Source organism: Trichomycterus rosablanca, chromosome 4 (genome assembly GCF_030014385.1).
Source record: "Trichomycterus rosablanca isolate fTriRos1 chromosome 4, fTriRos1.hap1, whole genome shotgun sequence".
NCBI lineage: Eukaryota > Metazoa > Chordata > Actinopteri > Siluriformes > Trichomycteridae > Trichomycterus > Trichomycterus rosablanca.
In genome coordinates, this window is record NC_085991.1 from 27,911,312 (window position 1) to 27,933,021 (window position 21,710).

The 21,710-nt window shown below is 37.5% G+C and overlaps 1 protein-coding gene across 2 annotated transcripts in view; it reads left to right on the top strand.

Moving 5' to 3' along the window:
- The window catches only part of LOC134311519 (uncharacterized), a 30,083-nt gene extending 8,868 nt beyond the window's left edge, over positions 1 to 21,215 (top strand). The window contains exons 5-13 of one of the 2 annotated variants that reach the window (XM_062993149.1): positions 1,486 to 1,542; positions 3,410 to 3,541; positions 8,016 to 8,084; positions 8,181 to 8,276; positions 10,266 to 10,319; positions 11,367 to 11,465; positions 11,571 to 11,595; positions 13,112 to 13,188; positions 20,645 to 21,215. In XM_062993149.1, the coding sequence (XP_062849219.1) occupies positions 1,486 to 1,542; positions 3,410 to 3,541; positions 8,016 to 8,084; positions 8,181 to 8,276; positions 10,266 to 10,319; positions 11,367 to 11,465; positions 11,571 to 11,595; positions 13,112 to 13,188; positions 20,645 to 20,658 (623 nt within the window). In that variant the 3' untranslated portion in view covers positions 20,659 to 21,215. The remainder of the gene's footprint in view (positions 1 to 1,485; positions 1,543 to 3,409; positions 3,542 to 8,015; positions 8,085 to 8,180; positions 8,277 to 10,265; positions 10,320 to 11,366; positions 11,466 to 11,570; positions 11,596 to 13,111; positions 13,189 to 20,644) is intronic. The other variant, XM_062993150.1, reaches the window with a different exon arrangement.
- Positions 21,216 to 21,710: the final 495 nt, after the last annotated feature.

Below are 21,710 nucleotides of genomic sequence, written 5' to 3' on the forward strand. Positions count from 1 at the left end.
CTATGTTGGTTATTGAAATCCTGAGTTTTTAAATAAGCTGATATACAGTTTTAAATGAAAATATTCACCTCCAACCCCCTCACCTTAACAGATGTTATGGTGATATGTATAGAATTAAATTAAAATATACAGCTAGTAGTCTTGGAAAACATTTATTGATATATACGAGCAATTCTAATAACAAGTTGATATAATTATGAGTTTTAAGTTCTCTTGACAAATATCCATGTGCATTATTATTTAAACCCCAGCCTCAGTACTTGGTAGAAGATCTTTTTGACTTGATAAACTCTAATAAGCAATTTTGATATGTGCTAACAAGCATCTGACACCTCTCTTGTGGAATGTACACATATTCTTCTTGTGCAAAAGCTTCCAGCTCATTAAGTGGATTAATTAATTGGATGGCTTTTGTGATGCAACTGCTTTCATTAAATTCCAGTATTTCAATCTGGAGACTGATAATGATATTCCAGGATTGGTTTCTTAAACATGTTTTAATTGACATTGAAATTGTGTTTGGAATTATTTTTTTGTTGGAAGGTACAATTATCACCAAGGTTTCATTTTAGCACAGAAGGCAGAACATTCCTTCTCAAAATGCCTTGGTATTTCTGTGAATTTATGTTGCCTATCACATGGACATGGTTGGCAGTTGCTGCAGCAGAGAAACATCTTCACATCATTACTGATGTACCCCATGCTTGACTGTGGGGATAGTATTCCTCTGTTCATAAAGATAGCCTGTCGTCACTCCATAGAACTGTGTCCCAGATCTCTGCAGGTCTATTCAAATTCTCCAGTCGTATTCCAGTCAACGCTTCCTGTGAAGGTTGGACCTTCTGGAAAACACTATCCCTAAGAGTGTTCAAGCCCTTGGAAATGTTCTCCTCTTTCAACGTTTGTGACACCACCATGTTCCACCATGTTTGTAACAAACCTTAAACACAGCTCTGGGTGGTGTTTATATAACATCACAGCTGAGGCAAATTAAGAAGGGTTATTAAGTACCCAATAGTTTAAACCAACTTTAAGCAGTAGGATTTAAGATCAGCAATATTAGGGGTTGAATAATTGTGACATGATGGTATTAACAAATTATTCTGCTACTTTAAAATACTACATCATTTATGTTCTTTGTTTATTTAATTTAAAGCAAATTTTAGCTCTGCAGGTTTGGAGTTATAAATCTATATTTTCTTTGGACATAAATATTTCCACATTAGGTTTAACATATTAGGTTTCAAACTTGTTTTTATGCCATTGTATAGTTATTGAGTGAACTGAAATTTAAGACCACAACACATTTTATTTCCAGTAATGGTAATGAAACGGTTTGAATTTTCCACTTGCTAATTCCATTGTCTTAAAGTTGTAGTTTTTCTGTGTCTTGTGTAGCAAATAATTTTGTTCTATAAATGTATACTCTGTTCAGACTACATGCTACAAAATAAACAAAGTGATGTATGACTTCTCAATTTTTAGCAACCAGTACATCTGCTACAAAAAGCACATCTACCACACCAGCACCATCTAAAAATTGTAAGTGTCATTCCAATCTACTTGTACAGATTCAATACTGTATGCAATAGATACCTTGATATGTTCAAGAAATTAGTAATGCTATGGTGGCTAATGCTAATCCTTTAATGGTAACTAATACCTTTAAGAATAGACAGAAGTTTGTCAGGTTTCAAAGGTCAATGTGTGTTAGGAACTAAATTGATTTCCATTCCTTTTTTATTTGTCAGGTCATTTTTCCCTCCTCTTTTTCTCCCGACTTTTTAGCGCGTCCAATTGCCAGATTGCGTCATGCTCCACTAATTCTGACCCCCGCTCTGATTTAAGGAGAACGAAGCTAACCCACGCCCCCTTCGACACGTGGGCAGCAGCCATATGCATTTTGTCACCCACACTAGGCGAGTGCATATATGCGAATCAGCATTGTGTACGGAGAGACACACCCTGATCAACGCACTCTTTCCCCACCTCTGTGCAGGCACCATCAATCACCCAGCAGCCAGCAAAGGTCGTAGTTGCATCAGTTATGAGCAGTCCCTACCCGGCTTAATACCACCCCACCCATATATGAACAACAGGCCAATCATTGTTAATGTGGCCGCTCTGCCCAACCGGATGGCAGAGCTGAGATTCGAGACGATGTATTCGAGATCCCAGCTAGCATGTGTTTTTAGTGCTGCGCTACCTGATCGGCCCACGGCAAGTGTTGTTAACTGCACCTGCATCGTTAATCAATAATTGTAGAGATTATGTAGCTCTGTGATCCCACTGATGTGTAATATATTTCTATTCTTTTAAAATAATGAAGTAAATGTTTGTAAATTTGATGTGTTTTTGTACACTGGGACCCACAGCAGGTTTAATTAAGAACGTTTAATTGATGTTTTCAAATTTAAGCACATGATGCTTCACAGCCTCAAAATGAACTAGTATACCTAATGTTTAGCATTCAGCTCAGATGATTTAGCTATCAATAGCTTTATCAGACTACATTAACTATAAGAAGAAGAGAAATGCCTTTATTTGTCATATATACATATACACGTGTACAGTACAATAAAATTCTTCTTCTGCATATCCCAGCTTGATTGGAAGCTGGGGTCAGAGTGCAGGGTCAGCCATTGTACAGCACCCCTGGAGCAGACAAGGGTTAAGGGCCTTGCTCAAGGGCCCAACAGTGGCTGTATAGCAGAGCCTGGATTCGAACTAACAATCTTCTGATTGCTAGCCCAAAGCTCTACTCACTAGGCTACCACTGTCTCCCCTATAACACAACACAGTAAGATAACATTAGTTACAGGCAAACATCAAGAGAAATGAGCTGTTATACATATTAGGTTTCAAGCCATTTCATAGTTGTTGCAATAGTTTAATCCAAAAGATTTAAGAAAATCAGCAAATGTTTTTATTTTGAATAATGTGCAGTTTGAATTTTCCACATGCTCATGTGTATGTAAGTGGATCATGTTAAATAATATTGCCACCAACCAATTAAATACAACAATGTTTTCAGGTTCTCTGTCTCTAATTTCCTTTGGGATCAATAAAGTACAGTATCTATCTATCTAATCTATCTAATCTATCTTATCTATCTATCTATCTATCTATCTATCTAATCTATCTAATCTATCTATCTATCTATCTATCTTGTCTGTCTGTCTGTCTGTCTGTCTGTCTGTCTGTCTATCTATCTATCTATCTATCTATCTATCTATCTATCTATCTATCTATCTATCTATCTATCTATCTATCTATCTATCTATCTATCTATCTATCTATCTATCTATCGCATGGGCATTTTTCTATAGATGTTTATCATGAACTGTCAGCTTGTCCAGACTTTGTGCTCAAAAATTAAGAGAGTAATGTATGAATTCTCAATGTTTAGCAACCAATTCACCTGCTTTTGAAATCCAATCAACAACCAATTCATCTGCTTCTGAAAGCCAATCTACAACCAATTCATCTGCTTCTGAAAGCCAATCTACAACCAGTTCCACATCAGCACCATCAGTAAACTGTAAGTATCATTTCAGCTGACTTGGACAGTTTCAACACTGCATGCAATGATCACCTTGATCTATTCATTAACCTGGTAATGCTACAGAGGCTAATGTTAATGTTTATTTAGTGTTCAGTGAGAAAGCAACAAGCAGTAATGCCCAGCATGTAGCGAAAACCGGTGGTGCTATCTTTAGACTCTGCAGGCAAAATTTTGCTAAGACATTGGCTGTGGTTACAGCAGAGATGTTCACAAGTCACAAAATACGAGTCTGAGTCAAGTCGAGAATCTTTAGGCTAGAGTCCGAGTCAAGTCATGAGGCAATATAATAAACACAAAACATATATTGGAAATGTAGCATAGAAATAAACAAATAATATAAGTTCAAATAAAAACAACAACATATTAGCAACTGTATTTTGCTGTTTTACTTAGTGCCTTTACTTTCCTAGTCATTGTGCATTGTCTACAGGTTCTGACACATCATCTGTGTGACGCAAACTGAATAAATGCAAATAACAGCATTTCTTACTAAAAATTCAAATCAGAAGGTCTGATTGGTTCAGAAATCGGTCTTTCAACCATTAGCGCCAATACTGTAGGAGCGTTCCCTTCACCCTAGTTGTTCCTGTGAAGTGCACTTTGTAGGGTATTCCTCCATTTTAAGTGAGATTCCAATCCAAAGGTAACGAAAATGTTCAAATAAAGTAAACTTCAAACTGTATAGGGAGTAGGGAGCTACGCTACATCACTGCGCCGGAAGCTGGCTTTAACACTTACCCATTGTGTGCGTTGCGGGTTCAGATTATATATATATAATTGTCACACGTAACTAACGTTAACACATGCTGACGCTAGGGACTCCAGTTGTTTACGAGTAATTTTTTGCGAGTCATGAGTCGAGTCCAAGTCATTTGAAATGAGTCCAAGACGAGTCTGAAGTCGCTGTGTGTGCAATTTATGTGCGACTCGGATCCCATCTCTGGGTTACAGTGGCACACTATACATACTACTTCAACCCAAATTAAGTACACATTATGTAAACAATGGGATTATTTGTAGTATGCTTGAATGATGTACTGCTTGCCCTGAATTTTATAGTATGCTGCCAGATTTAACTACATGGCATACTGCATCCCAGGATTTACCACAGTGAACTTAATTTTAAAGTAAAAGGTAGAAAATGATTATCATCATTGGCATCCATCTCAGATTTAAAGACTGTATAATAATACACTGGTTAGTTTATTTAAGCTCATTGCTTAACTCGCTAGTTATATTAAGATATTAAATACAGTAAGTAATAAGACTTAAACAGGGCATTTACTATTAGTCATTAGATTGCCACTGTCGCCTCAAGCCTGAAGGCAGTTACAGGGGCTGGATTCTCCTCACTTAATTCCGACCAGCACAAGCTGTTCTCATGGGTCCTCTTGAGTTAGTTGTTTACATTGCATCATGGCCTTACCACTGAACCCCAATAAAAACAGCTCTAGTGCCCTGTTACAAGCTCTTGGACCCTGATTGAAAGGGATGTGAAAGGGATTTTAAAAGACAAAATAATCTTAAACAGCCTTTATTCTTCTGGCAATGCTTCCAAAAAGACGTAAGAGTGTACCTGTGGAAATATTTGCCTTTTCAGTCAAAAGAGCATTTATGAGGTCAGACACTGATGTTGGAAGTAGAGCTGGGTGGTTCCTGAATCACCCGGGTTAATGATTCGAATCTTCGTACTGAATCAGGAATCACGTGTCTGAGGTCTCAATTAACCCGTATCCTATGAGTCCTCTGACTGGCTACTGCTAAGTACACAAGGCGAGTGAGCAGACTCACCGGAAACACCACAGACTCAGATTATTTGGCTGCACTGGCTTCACTCCAGTCCGTGAATCTAAGTAATAAGTTAAATATTCCAATAAACAAGAGGTTAAACACACTGGTGTTCGTTATGTGGCTGATTTTATGCACATGCTATTATTATTATTATTATTATCAGTAGAAGTGGTATAGATTAGTAATGCAGCATATTTTCTTGTAAGCAAAACAACAAAATATACACTGCAAAAAATGTGGAGTAAGATTTACTTAAAAAAAACTTAGGAAAGTTTTTCCATGTACAAACTGCTAGTAAATTTAACAGACCATATATTCAAGTAAAAGTTACTCACAATTCTATCTGGATTTTACTAGAAATTCTTCAGTAAAAGTTACTTTGCTACACACTGCTTCCAGTATATTGTAATAGCTGTATCTTAGTAGATTTTACTTAAACATTGCAGCACTTAAAGCATTAAAACATGGCTTATAAAATGCTATATTATATATTATTAAAATGCTATATATTACTAAAATGTTATATTATAAAATGCAAAATAATTGTACATTATTCAATTCAACATCAATGATTACCATATACAAAAACCACTATAACAGACAGACAACATTTTTTGTCAAACTTTTTTATTTGTTTTGCTCAATTAATGGAAATGCATTTTTTTACTTACAGTTCAGTGGACAAAATGTCTTTCAAACAGCGTGTTTTCTAAAGTCTCACTCGCTACACAAAAGTAAAAAATGGAAATGGAAAACAAACTATAAAAGTGTCACAGTGTAAGGACAAAATAAATGATATCAATCTTTCAAACATTTTTCTGAAAACTTGCAGTAAAAAATAAAAATAGATGCAAGTAAAAGTTTGTCAGAAACACTCGCTCCAGGTGGACTGACTAGTTATCCTCCTGAACTCATCTTTCACCTAAGACAAAGATTAAAAAAAATAACATAAGTTAGTAATTATAAAGTTTATGTAGACCTCAGAATGTTATGTTACATATTATAATTCAATTTTACTTTCTCAGGGTTTGCTCACAGGTCGCCTAATAATGCACATTTGTATTTGAAAGACCCGGGACTACAGCCTCAGACAGATTTATTTTTAAGTAGCAAAACAGGCTTTCATAATCATTAGACAAAAGAACTATTTTTAAGCCCACGTTCATTAAACGGAACAAGTTATCCCGATTAATATAACTACATAACATTCATTCTGCCATGCTAACGGATGCTAATTTAGAGTCAATAGTGTAGAAAGGTAAACACATTTTAAATATTTATAATATTAACTGGCACAGTAATATAATTTCTTAAAAAATGACAACTTACCATAAAACAGTCCCCTTTGGCCAAAGTATGTCCTCAACGACCGAAAAACTTTGTGGTGAGAAGACTTAAGAAGATTCAAAAGTCTCAGCAGCTCGTTTTGCACTCCGTGTGTGAAACATGTCCGAACTTGCCAGGCAATGCGCATGCGTAGAACATAAAGTAATATTTACTAGAAGTTTTTAGTTTTGCTTTGCTTCAATCCAAGAAATAAAAAACAGTTAATTTTACTTGGTATTTAGAATAAAATTTACTAATGTATTTGATAACAAGTAATTACAAAGAAACACCAAGTAACACACTAAATTATATGTGACATTTTTAAGTAGCAAGACTGTACTAGATAATTCTTGTATAAAGTACTTTAAAAATCTTCACTCTATTTACTAAGTCAAAAAATCATTTTTTGCAGTGTAGTTATAATATTATTAAAATGCTTATGAATTTATTATTATTAAAATGCTTACAGGCTACTTTAGGACTGTATCACTTAAGGAGTGTCATAGTCCCTATGGTAATTTATTGACTGTTTGTTTTGGTGCCACTGTGGCTGCCTGACTGGGTCAAGTTACCATGGCAATTTGTTGTTGACCATCCCCCTTGAACCCTCAACCCATTAATATACCATCTGATTGGTAGGTGAGTCCACCTCCTTCTCCCCTATCTTTGTCCCTATCCCCCATGATCAAGATTCCACTTGTCAAAGTGTGAGGTGCCAAGAGAATTAAGAGAGAAGGATTTATTTACAGAAGATGAGTGCACAGAAGACAAGTGATATTTGGATGCATTTTCATGCAGTAAATCAATCGCAATTAAGATGTCAGTACAAGTGACTCAAGCGAACCGAATCACATTACTGAGTGACTCAGATTAACCCGAGTCCATAAAATGAACCGAATTTACCACCACTAGTTGGAAGAGGTCGTCTGTCCTGCATTTAATGCTTCAGTTTGTCCAAAGGGTGTTAATGTTAAGGTTAAGGTTAATGTCAGTTCTCTGTGCATGAGTTCCTTTATATCAGACTCATTAAATCATATGCTGTGGACCTCACTTTGTGAAGAGTGGCACAGTAATGCTGTTGCCACGATGATGAAAACATATAATTATTTTACGTAATCGACTGTTACATTGATGTTAGCAATGATTGTGCAAAAACAGAACCTACTGCATGAAATGGAAATAATACAATGTTAGCAATAATTATGCAAAAAAATGCCTGAAATCAATAACTGGGAGGGGTACCCACATACTTATGGCTATATAGTGTCTATGTATAAAAGATACAGAACATACTGGAAAATAATGGAAAATAATGAATTTTTTCTCCATTTAGCAAGCACCCAATCTACTACAGGTGACAAAAATGTTGCAAATACCACAACACTGGCACAATCTTCAACTGGTAAGTCTCATGCTGACAGTCATAATCAATGAATAAAAGACACAAATGCAGCAGGTTTAAGGAAAAGTGTGAATTACTAACTATATGTTAATTCAGGCTCACAGACTGAAGGAAATAAGAAGATGACGACACAGGCTGTTAGCACCTCAGCAACCGGACCCAATAATACATTTCATGACAAGTCAGATAAAGGTTGGTGTCTGATTGTACATGCATGTCAAAGCTCTTTTTTAATTTATATTAACATATCAATTCATTTATTTTCTCTAACCACTTTAATTTGGTCAGGATTGTGGTGTCTGGCCCCACTAGAACACACTGTGTGCAGGACAGGATTACACCATGGATTGTAGGGCAAAACACAATCACACATTCATCCATTACACTTTGGGATAAATTAAATCAGTTAATTCGGCTTCTGCATATTTTTGGAGGTAGGAGGAACCAGAGTACCCAAAGAAAACCCAGCATGTGCTGACACTAGGATAACATAAAACTTCCCATCAACTGCTTTATCCTGGTCAGGATCATAGAGGGAAACACTGGGCCTAATACAGGAACACCCTGAGCAGGGCGCCAATCCATTGCAGGGCTTTAGCCATTTTCCCCAGTCATAGCCAATAATGTGTGTGTAGATTTTCTGCCAGCTGATAGCATCAGTGAGATTCAAATCCAGATCTCAGCCATGATGGGCTAACGTAATTGACCACTGCACCAACCAAGTGGTTTACACACTGTCGAGTCACATTATTGTGGCAGTGCTTTGGTGTGGGGAATGTTTTCGTGGCATTTTCTGGGCCCATGCGTTCATGTGGAAGGCGCTTTCAACCAATTTGGGTATGAATCCGTCCTTGCAGATCACATACACCAAAACATGCTGATTGTCTCGGGGTGGATGGGATCTTCCAGCAGGACAATGCGACATGTCACACTGCTAGAAGTGTCCGACATTGGTTGGAAGAGCATGACCAAGACTTCCAATTAATTCCAATTAGCAACTGTGGGACCACCATGATTGTCGTGTTCGCTCTATGACATAACATTAAAACCACCTCCTTGTTTCTATACTCACTGTCCATTTTATCAGCTCCACTTACCATATAGAAGCACTTTATAGTTTTACAGTTACTGACTGTAGTCCATCTCTTTCTCTACATACCTTTTTAGCCTGCTTTCACCCTGTTCTTCAATGGTTAGGACCCCCACAGGACCACCACAGAGCAGGTATTATTTAGGTGGTGGATCATTCTCAGCACTGCAGTGACAATGACATGGTGGTGATGTGTTAGTGTGTGTTGTGCTGGTATGAGTAGATCAGACACAACAGCGCTGCTGGAGTTTTAAAATACCATGTCCACTCACTGTCCACTCTATTAGACACTCTTACCTGGTTGGTCCACCTTGTAGATGTAAAGTCAGAGACGATCGCTCATCTATTGCTGCTGTTTGAGTCATCTTCTAGACCTTCATCAGTGGTCACAGGACGCTGCCCATGGGGCGCTGTTGGCTGAATATGTTTTTGGTTGGTGGACTATTCTCAGTCCAGCAGTGACAGTGATGTGTTTAAAAACTCCAGCAGCATTGCTGTGTCTGATCCACTCATACCAGCACAACACACACTAACACACCACCACCATGTCAGTGTCACTGCAGTGCTGAGAATGATCCACCACCCAAATAATATCTACTCTGTAGTGGTCCTGGGAGAGTCCTGACCATTGAAGAACAGCATGAAAGGAGCTAACAAAGCATGCAGAGAAACAGATGGACTACAGTCAGTAATTGTAGAACTACAAAGTGCTTCTATATGGTAAGTGGAGCTGAGAAAATGGTCAGTGAGGTCAGTGTGTAATTTAGCATGTTCTTACAGTGTTTGCATGGGTTTCTGCTGAGTACTCAGGTTTTCTTTTATATCCCAAAACCAACCCAGTTGGCAGTTTACAAGACGGTGTGCTGTCATACAATGCACTGTCCAACTACATTCACAGTATTCACATCTTACACTCAGTGTTCCTGGGATAAGTTTTGGATCCAACAAGTCACTGACTACTGTGCCACCATATATTACATAGCCTAAGAAGCAATGTACTTTGTACAAAGTACATTGCTATGTGCCATCAACAGTTCATTCACTTGTCTGTGTTTTTTGCGAGTGATCTTATTAATTGTTTATTTATTCAGGAAAGCAAGATGGTTCTGGTGTTCAGGACAACAAGTCAGAAAAAGGAGATTCCGGTTGGTAACTTGTAGCCAATTAGCAATGTGTGACTGTGTAAAATACAAGCACATACTTACTGTATTTCCATATGATTCCACTGATCTAATAAGAGGACTTTTTTCATAGATCATCTGTTGGATGAACCATCAGTACCAGTACAATCAGTAATTTTAGCCAATCACAAATTCCCAAGATATTATTATATCTGTTGTAATGTTACTTTAACAGAAGGTACATTTTCTATGACATGACATGCATAACTGCTGTGATTTGTAGAATTATTATGTATAATTACTGAACTGGAAATATACATTATTTACTAATAATATACAATATTAAAGGTAATTTTATTATGTTATAGAATCCTGTGGTGTTATAAAATTTAACAAAAACAGAATAATAGATGTAACTTAAATTAAGCTACATAATCAAGCTATTGATTGGCCTATAACTTTAATTTTATTACATAATATACATTATCGAATATTACAATATGTACTAAAAATACAACATGGGTACAAAATGGACCTTAAAAAAATAAAAATTGCCTAAAAGGATATATACAGCTTTCTTTTAATAACTGAAACAGTTTGTGATCATGCAATAAATATGCATGCCATTACAATTTTATAATAATAATTTTACATACTAGGCACGGTGGCTCAGTGGGTAGCACTGTCGCCTCACAGCAAGAAGGACCTGGGTTCGTTCCCCAGGCGGGGCGGTCCAGGTCCTTTCTGTGCGGAGTTCGCATGTTCTCCCCATGTCTGCGTGAGTTTCCTCCGGGAGCTCCGGTCAGTCAGGTTAATTGGAGACACGGAATTGCCCTATAGGTGCGTGTGTGTGCGTGTGCATGTGTGTGTCCGTCCTGCAATAGACTGGTGCCCCATCCAGGGTGTTACTGTGTGCCTTGCGCCCATTGAAAAGCTGGGATAGGCTCCAGCACCCCCCCCCCCCCCCCCCCCCAATATTTTATAACCATTTTTGCTCATCTTTACCAAGGGTGCCAAAAATTTTGAAGGAGGCTATACATGTATCTGATTCCTTGACATTGTGTGTTGCAGATAAAAGATATCTTTGGATACTTTTGGTTTTGTTGGTTGCTGTTTTGGCTGGTTTGATATACCTTAGGTTCAAGTGTTTTAAAGTCCAACATTATCAAGGTATTTATTGCAACCAAAACACAAAAACAATATTGGATTGTAGACATGATTTAGACCATGTTAGACCTAACCTTGATTTTCTTTCATTTCGTTTTCCCTTTATAGGAACAATGGACAGTGGAACTGAAAAGTGAGTAGTTTGGGTTGGTTAAATAATCACACACAGTAGGGGAAAAAGTATCCAAACACTACAAAAAGTAATAATATAAATACCTTGATGCTAAGCCATTGTTGACAATGGTGACTTTGGTGAATGTGGTAAGAAACATGGTAGGACACCATTAGCTTTTGGTTTATTTAGAGTTAAATTTTGGCCCATTTATTTTTGTATAACTGTCTGACCATTCCCCAAAGGTCACTCTAATGGACTCCCACATACATTTTAAAAGATTTCCAGTAAAATACTAGTCCAAACACCTTTAACTTCTTCTTCTTAATAACCAGTATTAAGTCTTAAGTTACTTTAACTTTATGCTTGTTGATGCATTCAGATTGAGTGTTTTGGCTAAGATTAAAGATATCCTCTAATATAAACCCTTCTTTCATCAAGCATGACAAGCTTTGTCGTATGTTTCAAAAAATGTATTACAAATCAAAAACTGAAATCTCTTATTCCGAAACTTATTTGGAGCCTTTGCTGTAACACTCTAAACTGTAGTCAGGAACATCCTGATTTATTCCTGCTTTAATCATCCTTGATGTGTGTTGAGAATAGGAGTCGACTTGTTTGCGATTAACTGGAAATAGTGTAAAGAATTTACACTACATTACCAGGGCAAAGACCAAACCATTAATTACTATTAGTATTAGTACCTTCACAATCAAAATGTAGCAAGGCATAGATCAGGGCAAGGATATAAAGCCATATCTGTGCTTTAAGTGTTTCCAGGACCATTGTGGCCTACTTTGAAATGGAGGAAACTTGGCACAACCTTAAAACTACCTAGAACATATGGGCGGGACTAACCCGGATAGGGTCTCTTTCTCATGACTAATGCAATTACGACCTCTGCTGGCTGATTGATGGCACCTGCACAGAGATGAGAAAAGAGTGCTCTTAGGGTGTGTCCCTCCGTACACGCAGCTAAGCTGCACTGCACTCGTCAAAGTGTAGGTGATAAGATGCATACGGCATGCTGCCCACGTGTCAGAGGGGGCGTGGGTTAGCTTCGTTCTCCTCAATCAGAGCAGAGATCGGCATTGGTGGAGAGGAAGCATGATGCAATGGGGCAATTGGACGCCCTAAAAAGGAGAAAAAAATGGGGAGAAAATGCATAAAGAAAATAAAAAACATTAAAAAAAAATTTTTTAAACTAGAACTGACTATCCTTCCAAATTTGGCACCCAGAAATGAAGGGCCTTGTGAGAGAGGTAGAAAAGAATCCAACAGTTACTCTAAATAAGCTCTAAACACCATACATTTGGGTTTTGTGGCACAGTGGCAAGATGGAATGCACTGTTGAGTAAAAAGCTTATGATGGCATGTAAAGGAATCTGGATAAAACCTTGCAGCTGCAAATGCTGCCAAAATAGGCTTCTACAAAGTATGAAATAAAAGGAATAAAGAGACAACTAGATAAATAAGCTGGTTAAATAATGTTCCTGTAAAGGTAATTATTGTCTTGCTTTGTTCTCATATGGCTCAGTGCTTCGTTCCAAAGGACAGAGAGTAACAAAGATGGGGTCATGCTTCTGGGAGTGAAATCAGGTGGAGAGGAGAATGGTATGCTTACTGACTTATATAATGAGTTTTTTAATGTAGATACATGAATAGCTGGGGAGAGGTTTAAATGTAAGGGTGTTGAAAGATATGCTTTTTGTAAACAATGTATATACACTCACTGACTTTTTTTCCATTATTGTATAGCTACACTTAGCTAGGTGAACTTTGTGGGTATAGAATTACTGATTCTAGCCCATTCTAAACACTTTGTTTAATTATCAAATGATCAACAATAATAATAGGACCCCTAAAGAAAGTTATTTGAGTGGTGGACTATTCTGCAGCAGTTTTGTTGGCTGTTTTAAACACCTTAATTCAAATGCTGGTAAGAGAATAGTGCTCCAACCAAAAATAAAAAGCCAATATATAAATATAAGTTGTGTTCTATCTGGCGATATATGCTGCCTATTGCTATTTCAGCCTTGTCTGTGTTCAGTTGCTGGGAGGAAGCAAGTGCTTTTAATAACTCATTGTAGGCAAGAAAAGGTGTTTCCTGCTGTTTATCTCTCCACCTCCCTTCACTCACCCCACCTTGCAAAACAAATAGTGGGAGATGGAAAAATAGGTTCCTTAGCCACACACTACCCACACACTACCCTGAAGAGGCACTGTCAAATTACAAATGTCAATGTATCCCTCAAGACTAATGCACAAAATGTTGCACTTTTCTGGCTCACAAACTCAAAACTGGATTGTTTATTTGCCTGCCTCTGTGTTGCTGTTTCTTTAATTAGAACTGAGGTCAGATCTTTATTGTTTGATTTTAATTTTAATGTTCCAAACACTCTTTGTAATCAGTGTTTGTGAATTTCTGGATTGTGAAATGTGTCCCACTGGACTTCACGACTTGATCAAGCACTATGGCTTTAAACAATAACTTCTGTTTAGGTGGAAACACAGCAATGTATTTGTGTTCCTTTAAATGTATTCTTGGCGTACTGAATATCTAAATGTGCCAAACACAATTTAGTTTGCTACAGTGCTTTAGTTGATCAGTTTTAATTAGTTTGATTGGCATTTTCTATTAAACATTTATAAATACAATTATAGATGCTGACTAAAATACCGATAATGGGTAACAATATATGTCTTTTTTAATCCTGTGGGTGGCTAAAGTACGACGGCGTACGAGGGCCACTGTAAAAAAAATATTTTTATGTTTTCATTTCGAGAATAAAGTCAGTTAGTGTGGTAATCCAGTAACTGGCGTTAAAATTTTTGGGTCATTGTTTATATTGTACGCTTCCATCCGCATAACATGACAACTAAACCCATCAGTGCAACCATTTATAGCGATGCCATACAGCTTTAGTTTATTGTACGAGTCCATAAGGCTCGGTTGAGGTACTGGTGACGACACAGACACCAGTTGTTCTAAATACACACAATTTATTACAAAGCAGTTTCATCGTCCTTACGCTAATAACAAACTGGTGCTGATGTGCAGGAGATTGGGGATTTCTTTATTTGTGAAACCGATACAAAATCAAATCATGAACATCCCTCATTTAACACAAGGAGGTTGCAATAGCCATAATATGTCAACTTTAATCTCTAAATAATTTAGACTTTAATCTCTAAATAATTTAGACTTTAATCTCTAAATAATTTAGACTTTAATCTCTAAATAATTTAGACTTTAATCTCAAAATTGAAACATATACAACTTAAAATATATATATATATATATATATATATATATATATATATATATACAGTATATACAGTATATATACAATATATATATATATATATATACAGTGTATCACAAAAGTGAGTACACCCCTCACATTTCTGCAAATATTTTATTATATCTTTTCATGGGACAACACTATAGAAATAAAACTTGGATATAAGTTAGAGTAGTCAGTGTACAACTTGTATAGCAGTGTAGATTTACTGTCTTCTGAAAATAACTCAACACACAGCCATTAATGTCTAAATAGCTGGCAACATAAGTGAGTACACCCCACAGTGAACATGTCCAAATTGTGCCCAAAGTGTCAATATTTTGTGTGACCACCATTATTATCCAGCACTGCCTTAACCCTCCTGGGCATGGAATTCACCAGAGCTGCACAGGTTGCTACTGGAATCCTCTTCCACTCCTCCATGATGACATCACGGAGCTGGTGGATGTTAGACACCTTGAACTCCTCCACCTTCCATTAGAGGATGCGCCACAGGTGCTCAATTGGGTTTAGTCCATCACCTTTACCTTCAGCTTCCTCAGCAAGGCAGTTGTCATCTTGGAGGTTGTGTCTGGGGTCGTTATCCTGTTGGAAAACTGCCATAAGGCCCAGTTTTCGAAGGGAGGGGATCATGCTCTGTTTCAGAATGTCACAGTACATGTTGGAATTCATGTTTCCCTCAATGAACCGCAGCTCCCCAGTGCCAGCAACACTCATGCAGCCCAAGACCATGATGCTACCACCACCATGCTTGACTGTAGGCAAGCTACAGTTGTCTTGGTACTTCTCACCAGGGCGCCGCCACACATGCTGGACACCATCTGAGCCAAACAAGTTTATCTTGGTCTCGTCAGACCACAGGGCATTCCAGTAATCCATGTTATTGGACTGCTTGTCTTCAGCAAACTGTTTGCGGGCTTTCTTGTGCGTCAGCTTCCTTCTGGGATGACGACCATGCAGACCGAGTTGATGCAGTGTGCGGCGTATGGTCTGAGCACTGACAGGCTGACCTCCCACGTCTTCAACCTCTGCAGCAATGCTGGCAGCACTCATGTGTCTATTTTTTAAAGCCAACCTCTGGATATGACGCCGAACACGTGGACTCAACTTCTTTGGTCGACCCTGGCGAAGCCTGTTCCGAGTGGAACCTGTCCTGGAAAACCGCTGTATGACCTTGGCCACCATGCTGTAGCTCAGTTTCAGGGTGTTAGCAATCTTCTTATAGCCCAGGCCATCTTTGTGGAGAGCAACAATTCTATTTCTCACATCCTCAGAGAGTTCTTTGCCATGAGGTGCCATGTTGAATATCCAGTGGCCAGTATGAGAGAATTGTACCCAAAACACCAAATTTAACAGCCCTGCTCCCCATTTACACCTGGAACCTTGACACATGACACCAGGGAGGGACAACGACACATTTGGGCACAATTTGGACATGTTCACTGTGGGGTGTACTCACTTATGTTGCCAGCTATTTAGACATTAATGGCTGTGTGTTGAGTTATTTTCAGAAGACAGTAAATCTACACTGCTATACAAGCTGTACACTGACTACTCTAAGTTATATCCAAGTTTCATCTCTATAGTGTTGTCCCATGAAAAGATATAATGAAATATTTGCAGAAATGTGAGGGGTGTACTCACTTTTGTGATACACTGTATATATATATATATATATATATATATATACAGTATATACATACAGTGGGGGAAATAAGTATTTGATCCCATGCTGATTTTGTAAGTTTACCCCCTTACAAAGACTTGAACAGTCTATAGTTTTTATGGAAGGTTTATTTTAACAGAGAGAGACAGAATATCAACAAAAATCCAGAAATAAAAACATTAAATAATAGTTATAAATTAATTTGTATTTAATTAAGGAAAATAAGTATTTGATCCCCTACCAACCAGCAAGAATTCTGACCCCCACAGACCGGTTATGTGCCCATGAGGCACACAAATTAGTCCTGTCCCTGTATAAAAGACTCCTGTCACAGAATCAGTTTCTTCCGTTTAAATCTCTCGACCACCATGGGCAAGACCAAAGAGCTATCAAAGGACGTCAGGGACAAGACTGTAGACCTGCACAAGGCTGGAATGGGCTACAAGACCATCAGCAAGATGCTTGGTGAGAAAGAGACCACTGTTGGTGCGATAATTCGAAAATGGAAGAAATACAAGATCACAGTCAATCACCCTCACTCTGGAGCTCCATGCAAGATCTCACCTGGTGGGGTAAGAATGATTCTGAGAAAGGTGAGGTCAGCCCAGAATTACACAGGAGGAGCTTGTCAATGATCTCAAGGGAGCTGGGAGCACAGTCACCAAGAAAACCATTAGTAACACACTTCGCCGTAATGGATTGAGATCCTACAGTGCCCGCAAAGTCCCTCTGCTCAAGAAGGCTCATGTACAGGCCCGTCTGAAGTTTGCCAATGAACACCTGAATGATTCCGAGAAAGCTTGGGAGAATGTGATATGGTCAGATGAGACCAAAATTGAGCTCTTTGGGATCAACTCCACTCGCCGTGTTTGGAGGCAGAGAAATGCCCAGTGGGGATGGTGTTCTTGGGGTCTTATCCAGCATTTCTCTGCTCCCAGCTCCCTTGAGATCATTGACAAGCTCCTCCCGTGTAATTCTGGGCTGACCTCACCTTTCTCAGAATCATTCTTACCCCACCGGGTGAGATCTTGCATGGAGCTCCAGAGCGAGGGCGATTGACTGTGATCTTGTATTTCTTCCATTTTCGAATTATCATGCCAACAGTGGTCTCCTTCTCACCAAGCGTCTTGCTGATGGTCTTGTAGCCCATTCCAGCCTTGTGCAGGTCTACAATCTTGTCCCTGACGTCCTTTGATAGCTCTTTGGTCTTGCCCATGGTGGTCGAGAGATTTGAACGGAAGAAACAGGAGTCTTTTATACAGGGACAGGACTAATTTGTGTGCCTTTTGTGCACATAACCGGTCTGTGGGGGTCAGAATTCTTGCTGGTTGGTAGGGGATCAAATACTTATTTCCCTTAATTAAATACAAATTAATTTATAACTTTTATTTAATGTTTTTTTTCTGGATTTGTTGTTGATATTCTGTCTCTCTCTGTTAAAATAAACCTTACATAAAAATTATAGACTGTTCAAGTCTTTGTAAGGGGGTAAACTTACAAAATCAGCAGGGGATCAAATACTTATTTTCCTCACTGTACTGTATATATACAGTATATTCTTTAAAGTGGCCCTAATACGCCATCATACTAAAGCATTATTTAAGAAGAATAAAAAATAAAAAAACCTTTCAATTCTTTGATCGAAAGAACTTCTGGATAAGGTAAAATTGTTGAATGATGGAAGGTTCCTGACTTTATTCGTGTTTATCAAACCACTCATTTGATAAATGATTAATGAAATGTTTGAAATGTATGAATTTAAATGAATGAATTCAGTGTGTATGTGGGCATTATCATTCTGACAAAGAGAAAAGGTCATTGCATTATAAAGTGCACCTGATCCTGTATCCTTATATTAGATTAAAACAATAATTAAAACAAGATGACAAAACATTAGGAAACCGTTATCATATTACAACATATTTTGAAATCAAGATATGAATGTAAAAAGCTGGTTGATCTGAATGAGTTTACTTGTATATTTATCTGAACTTTTATTTATTTTATTATAATTTTTTCATTATTATCAGGTCCAGGTTTTGGGCTCCTCTTTTTGGGCTTGGGTTACTGGGCATTATTAGAAAACTGTTACTATGTTCTGTAAATGTCAGGATTTTCTAGCATTGTTAGCTATGTTAAAAAGGCTTTTCCTCAGTTAAATTGACCATAACCTATATTATAGTGATATCTAGTGGAAAAACAAACATTTACTGAGGAATTTCAATTTCAAATGTGCAGTTTACATTACTTGTGGCTTAAATGTACATTTGATTATTGTTTTGCTGAAAACGAACAGGTGAAGTTAAAATGATGATGTTATTAGAATGCCAAGAGTTCCCTCTAGAGTGGCAAACAGAGAACAAGCGCCCCACTGGCTGCACTTTACATGGGGAAAACATAGGTGTCCCTCTAGTACAGAAAATGTGATGTGGTGCTTCCATAATAGGATAAACTTGACGTTCCCTACAAGTGGCTTTCCTGCAATCAATTATGATTATGTGCCCTCTAGAGCAAGAAAATGTAATAATACTGTAAAGGGTGTCCTAACTGACTTTCCCTATATGATTAATCAGAGGTGGAAAGAGTACTAAAATATTGTACTCAAGTAAAATTACTATTACTTTAATAAATATTTACTTAAGTACGAGTAAAATTACTAGTCAAAAAAAAATCTACAAGTAAAAAGTAACTCATTTGAAATGTACTCAGAGTAAACGTTACTGAGTTACTTTTTTAACAGGAGAGGGTGTCTCTCCTGTGTAATGCAAACAGGACAAGTGGATATATCTCACAATAGTTGTTTTTAATTAAAATGTAATAGAAAAAAAACATGTTGATACAACATTTAAAACATTTAGGGATGTGTAATGTGTCATTTTAGTACAGACCATCCCTGTATAACTGTATAACAACTGTATATCCACTGAAGTGGCATTAATTGTGGATTCTATATACCAGCCTTCTTTTCATCATCAACAAATACCAAACAACAGTCATACTGCAAATCTCAAAACTCAAAACAAGTCAAGGTTACACATGTTGTGGCTTTCACTAAATGACCCAAAGAAAACCTTTAAGATGTAAGACAAAACTTTGCCATTCTCTGACATCAGACTATATTGTCAAATAAAGAAACATCAAACTAAACATGTTAAACTTTTAAAATCACCCTTCCCTACTCTATACTTAGATTACAGCTCCTTTATTTTAGCACCAGTTTATTTTCCATCACAGAATTCACTGCAGCAGTTTCCCAGACGCCATTTTTTTAGCATTTTTTTTACTCAGTAACGGATGTTATTTAAAATGTAGCGAATTACAATTATTGATACAAAACATACTTTAGTAAAAGTAAAATTACAGGTTGTAAAGTCTACTTTAAAAAGTACAAGTAAAAAACTACTCAATTACAGTAACGCGAGTAAATGTACTTCGTTACTTTCCACCTCTGGGATTAATAAAGTGATCTATCTATCTGTCTGTCTGTCTGTCTGTCTGTCTGTCTGTCTGTCTGTCTATCTAATTTGCCTTTATGGGCATTCTTGCCGTTATAAATTGTATTCTATGCTGCCCCATCTTGACAGATGACAAGAAGGGTGTCCATTCCATTAGAGAAAGTGGGATGCAATGTGATATAGGGTATTCCTACAGGTGTACCCTGCCCAATTAGGTGCTCCTCTATTGGAAAGGTGACCCCCCAGTGGATAACATGTGATGGAGTGCGGCAGAGGGTGTCCCTGCATGCAAAGCTTTATAATTGATGCCCCTCCAGAAGAAGAAAATGTGATGTGGTGCCCTCTATAGATGCCTGTAAAAACTCAAGAAGTGCCATGTTGGATGTCATTTCAAGTGAAAACACCATGGCACCCATATTAATATTATAAAATATTAAGAATATTAAATATTTATATAAGATTTCTAAAGGTTTATAGTGTAATCTGGATGATCTAATAACATAATGTTAATCCTAATAAAGAATAAGGACTATTTTATCATACATGATGCATCACAGATTTTGTGCCCGTCAGACACTGATTGTTCACCACTGATTTTTGCTTTAATTTAACTGTAACTTTGTTCTCTTACCCTTTTAATATAGCTGCAGCGAAATAAGCTGGTTGGAGATGGAAGATGATCCAAAAGAATCCGAAGCTCATAAAATCAAGACTACTCGCTTCAATGATGTTCCACTGGAATGAAATGAAATGGAGCATACATTTTGCATTTTATTTGTATTTAAACAGCAGATTGGAAGCCTGAAGTCATATAAATAGTACTGTATATAAAATGTTTTTCAAGCAACATGAGTAAATTTTTTCATACCATTATGCCATTGCTGGAAGGTTATGTTATACATTGTATATAAGAATTTTTATGGTGCATACAAATTCTGTTTCTTTGTTATCTTATTATGTGTCAAGATTACAAAGTTTTTTAAAGCCAACTGATATTGCCTGTTAATACAAAAACTGAGAACTGTTGCTTTTGAAACATTTTGCTTATCCCAAATTCAATTAGAAATTAGAAATTTTAAGTTGTTTTAAGTTGTTGTTGGTAGTGGTATTTTTGTCTTTTATATTTTGGGTAAAACTTTCATTCTAAGCCTTTGTGCAGTACATGAGAATCTGTCTAAACACTGAATTCACAAATAAAAGGACTTGTTAAACACAGATATATAGAAATACAATGTTCTGCTTTTTGAACCTGTTGAGGATATTGTTGCTTAAATTTTGCAACACTAGCTGGGAATAAATGTTGAACTTTTTGCCTAATTTGGGGTTGTATTTGAAAATAACAATTACTTTTTAAAACGTAATCACATCTGGAGCACTACATCCAATGCAAACAAAAATACTGGCTGTATGTATCATGGCTCGGTGGGTAGCACTGTCACCTCACAGCAAGAAGGTCCTGGGTTCGATCCCCAGGTGGGGCGGTCCAGGTCCTTTCTGTGTGGAGTTTGCATGTTCTTCCCGTGTCTGTGTGGGTTTCCTCCCACAGTCCAAAAACATGCAGTCAGGTTAATTGGAGACACTGAATTCCCCTACAGGTGAATATGTGTGTGTGTGTGTGTGTGTGTGTGTGTGTGTGTGTGTGTGTGTGTGTTTGTGTGTTTGTGTGTTTGTGTGTTTGTGTGTTTGTGTGTGTGCGCCTGCCCGGGGATG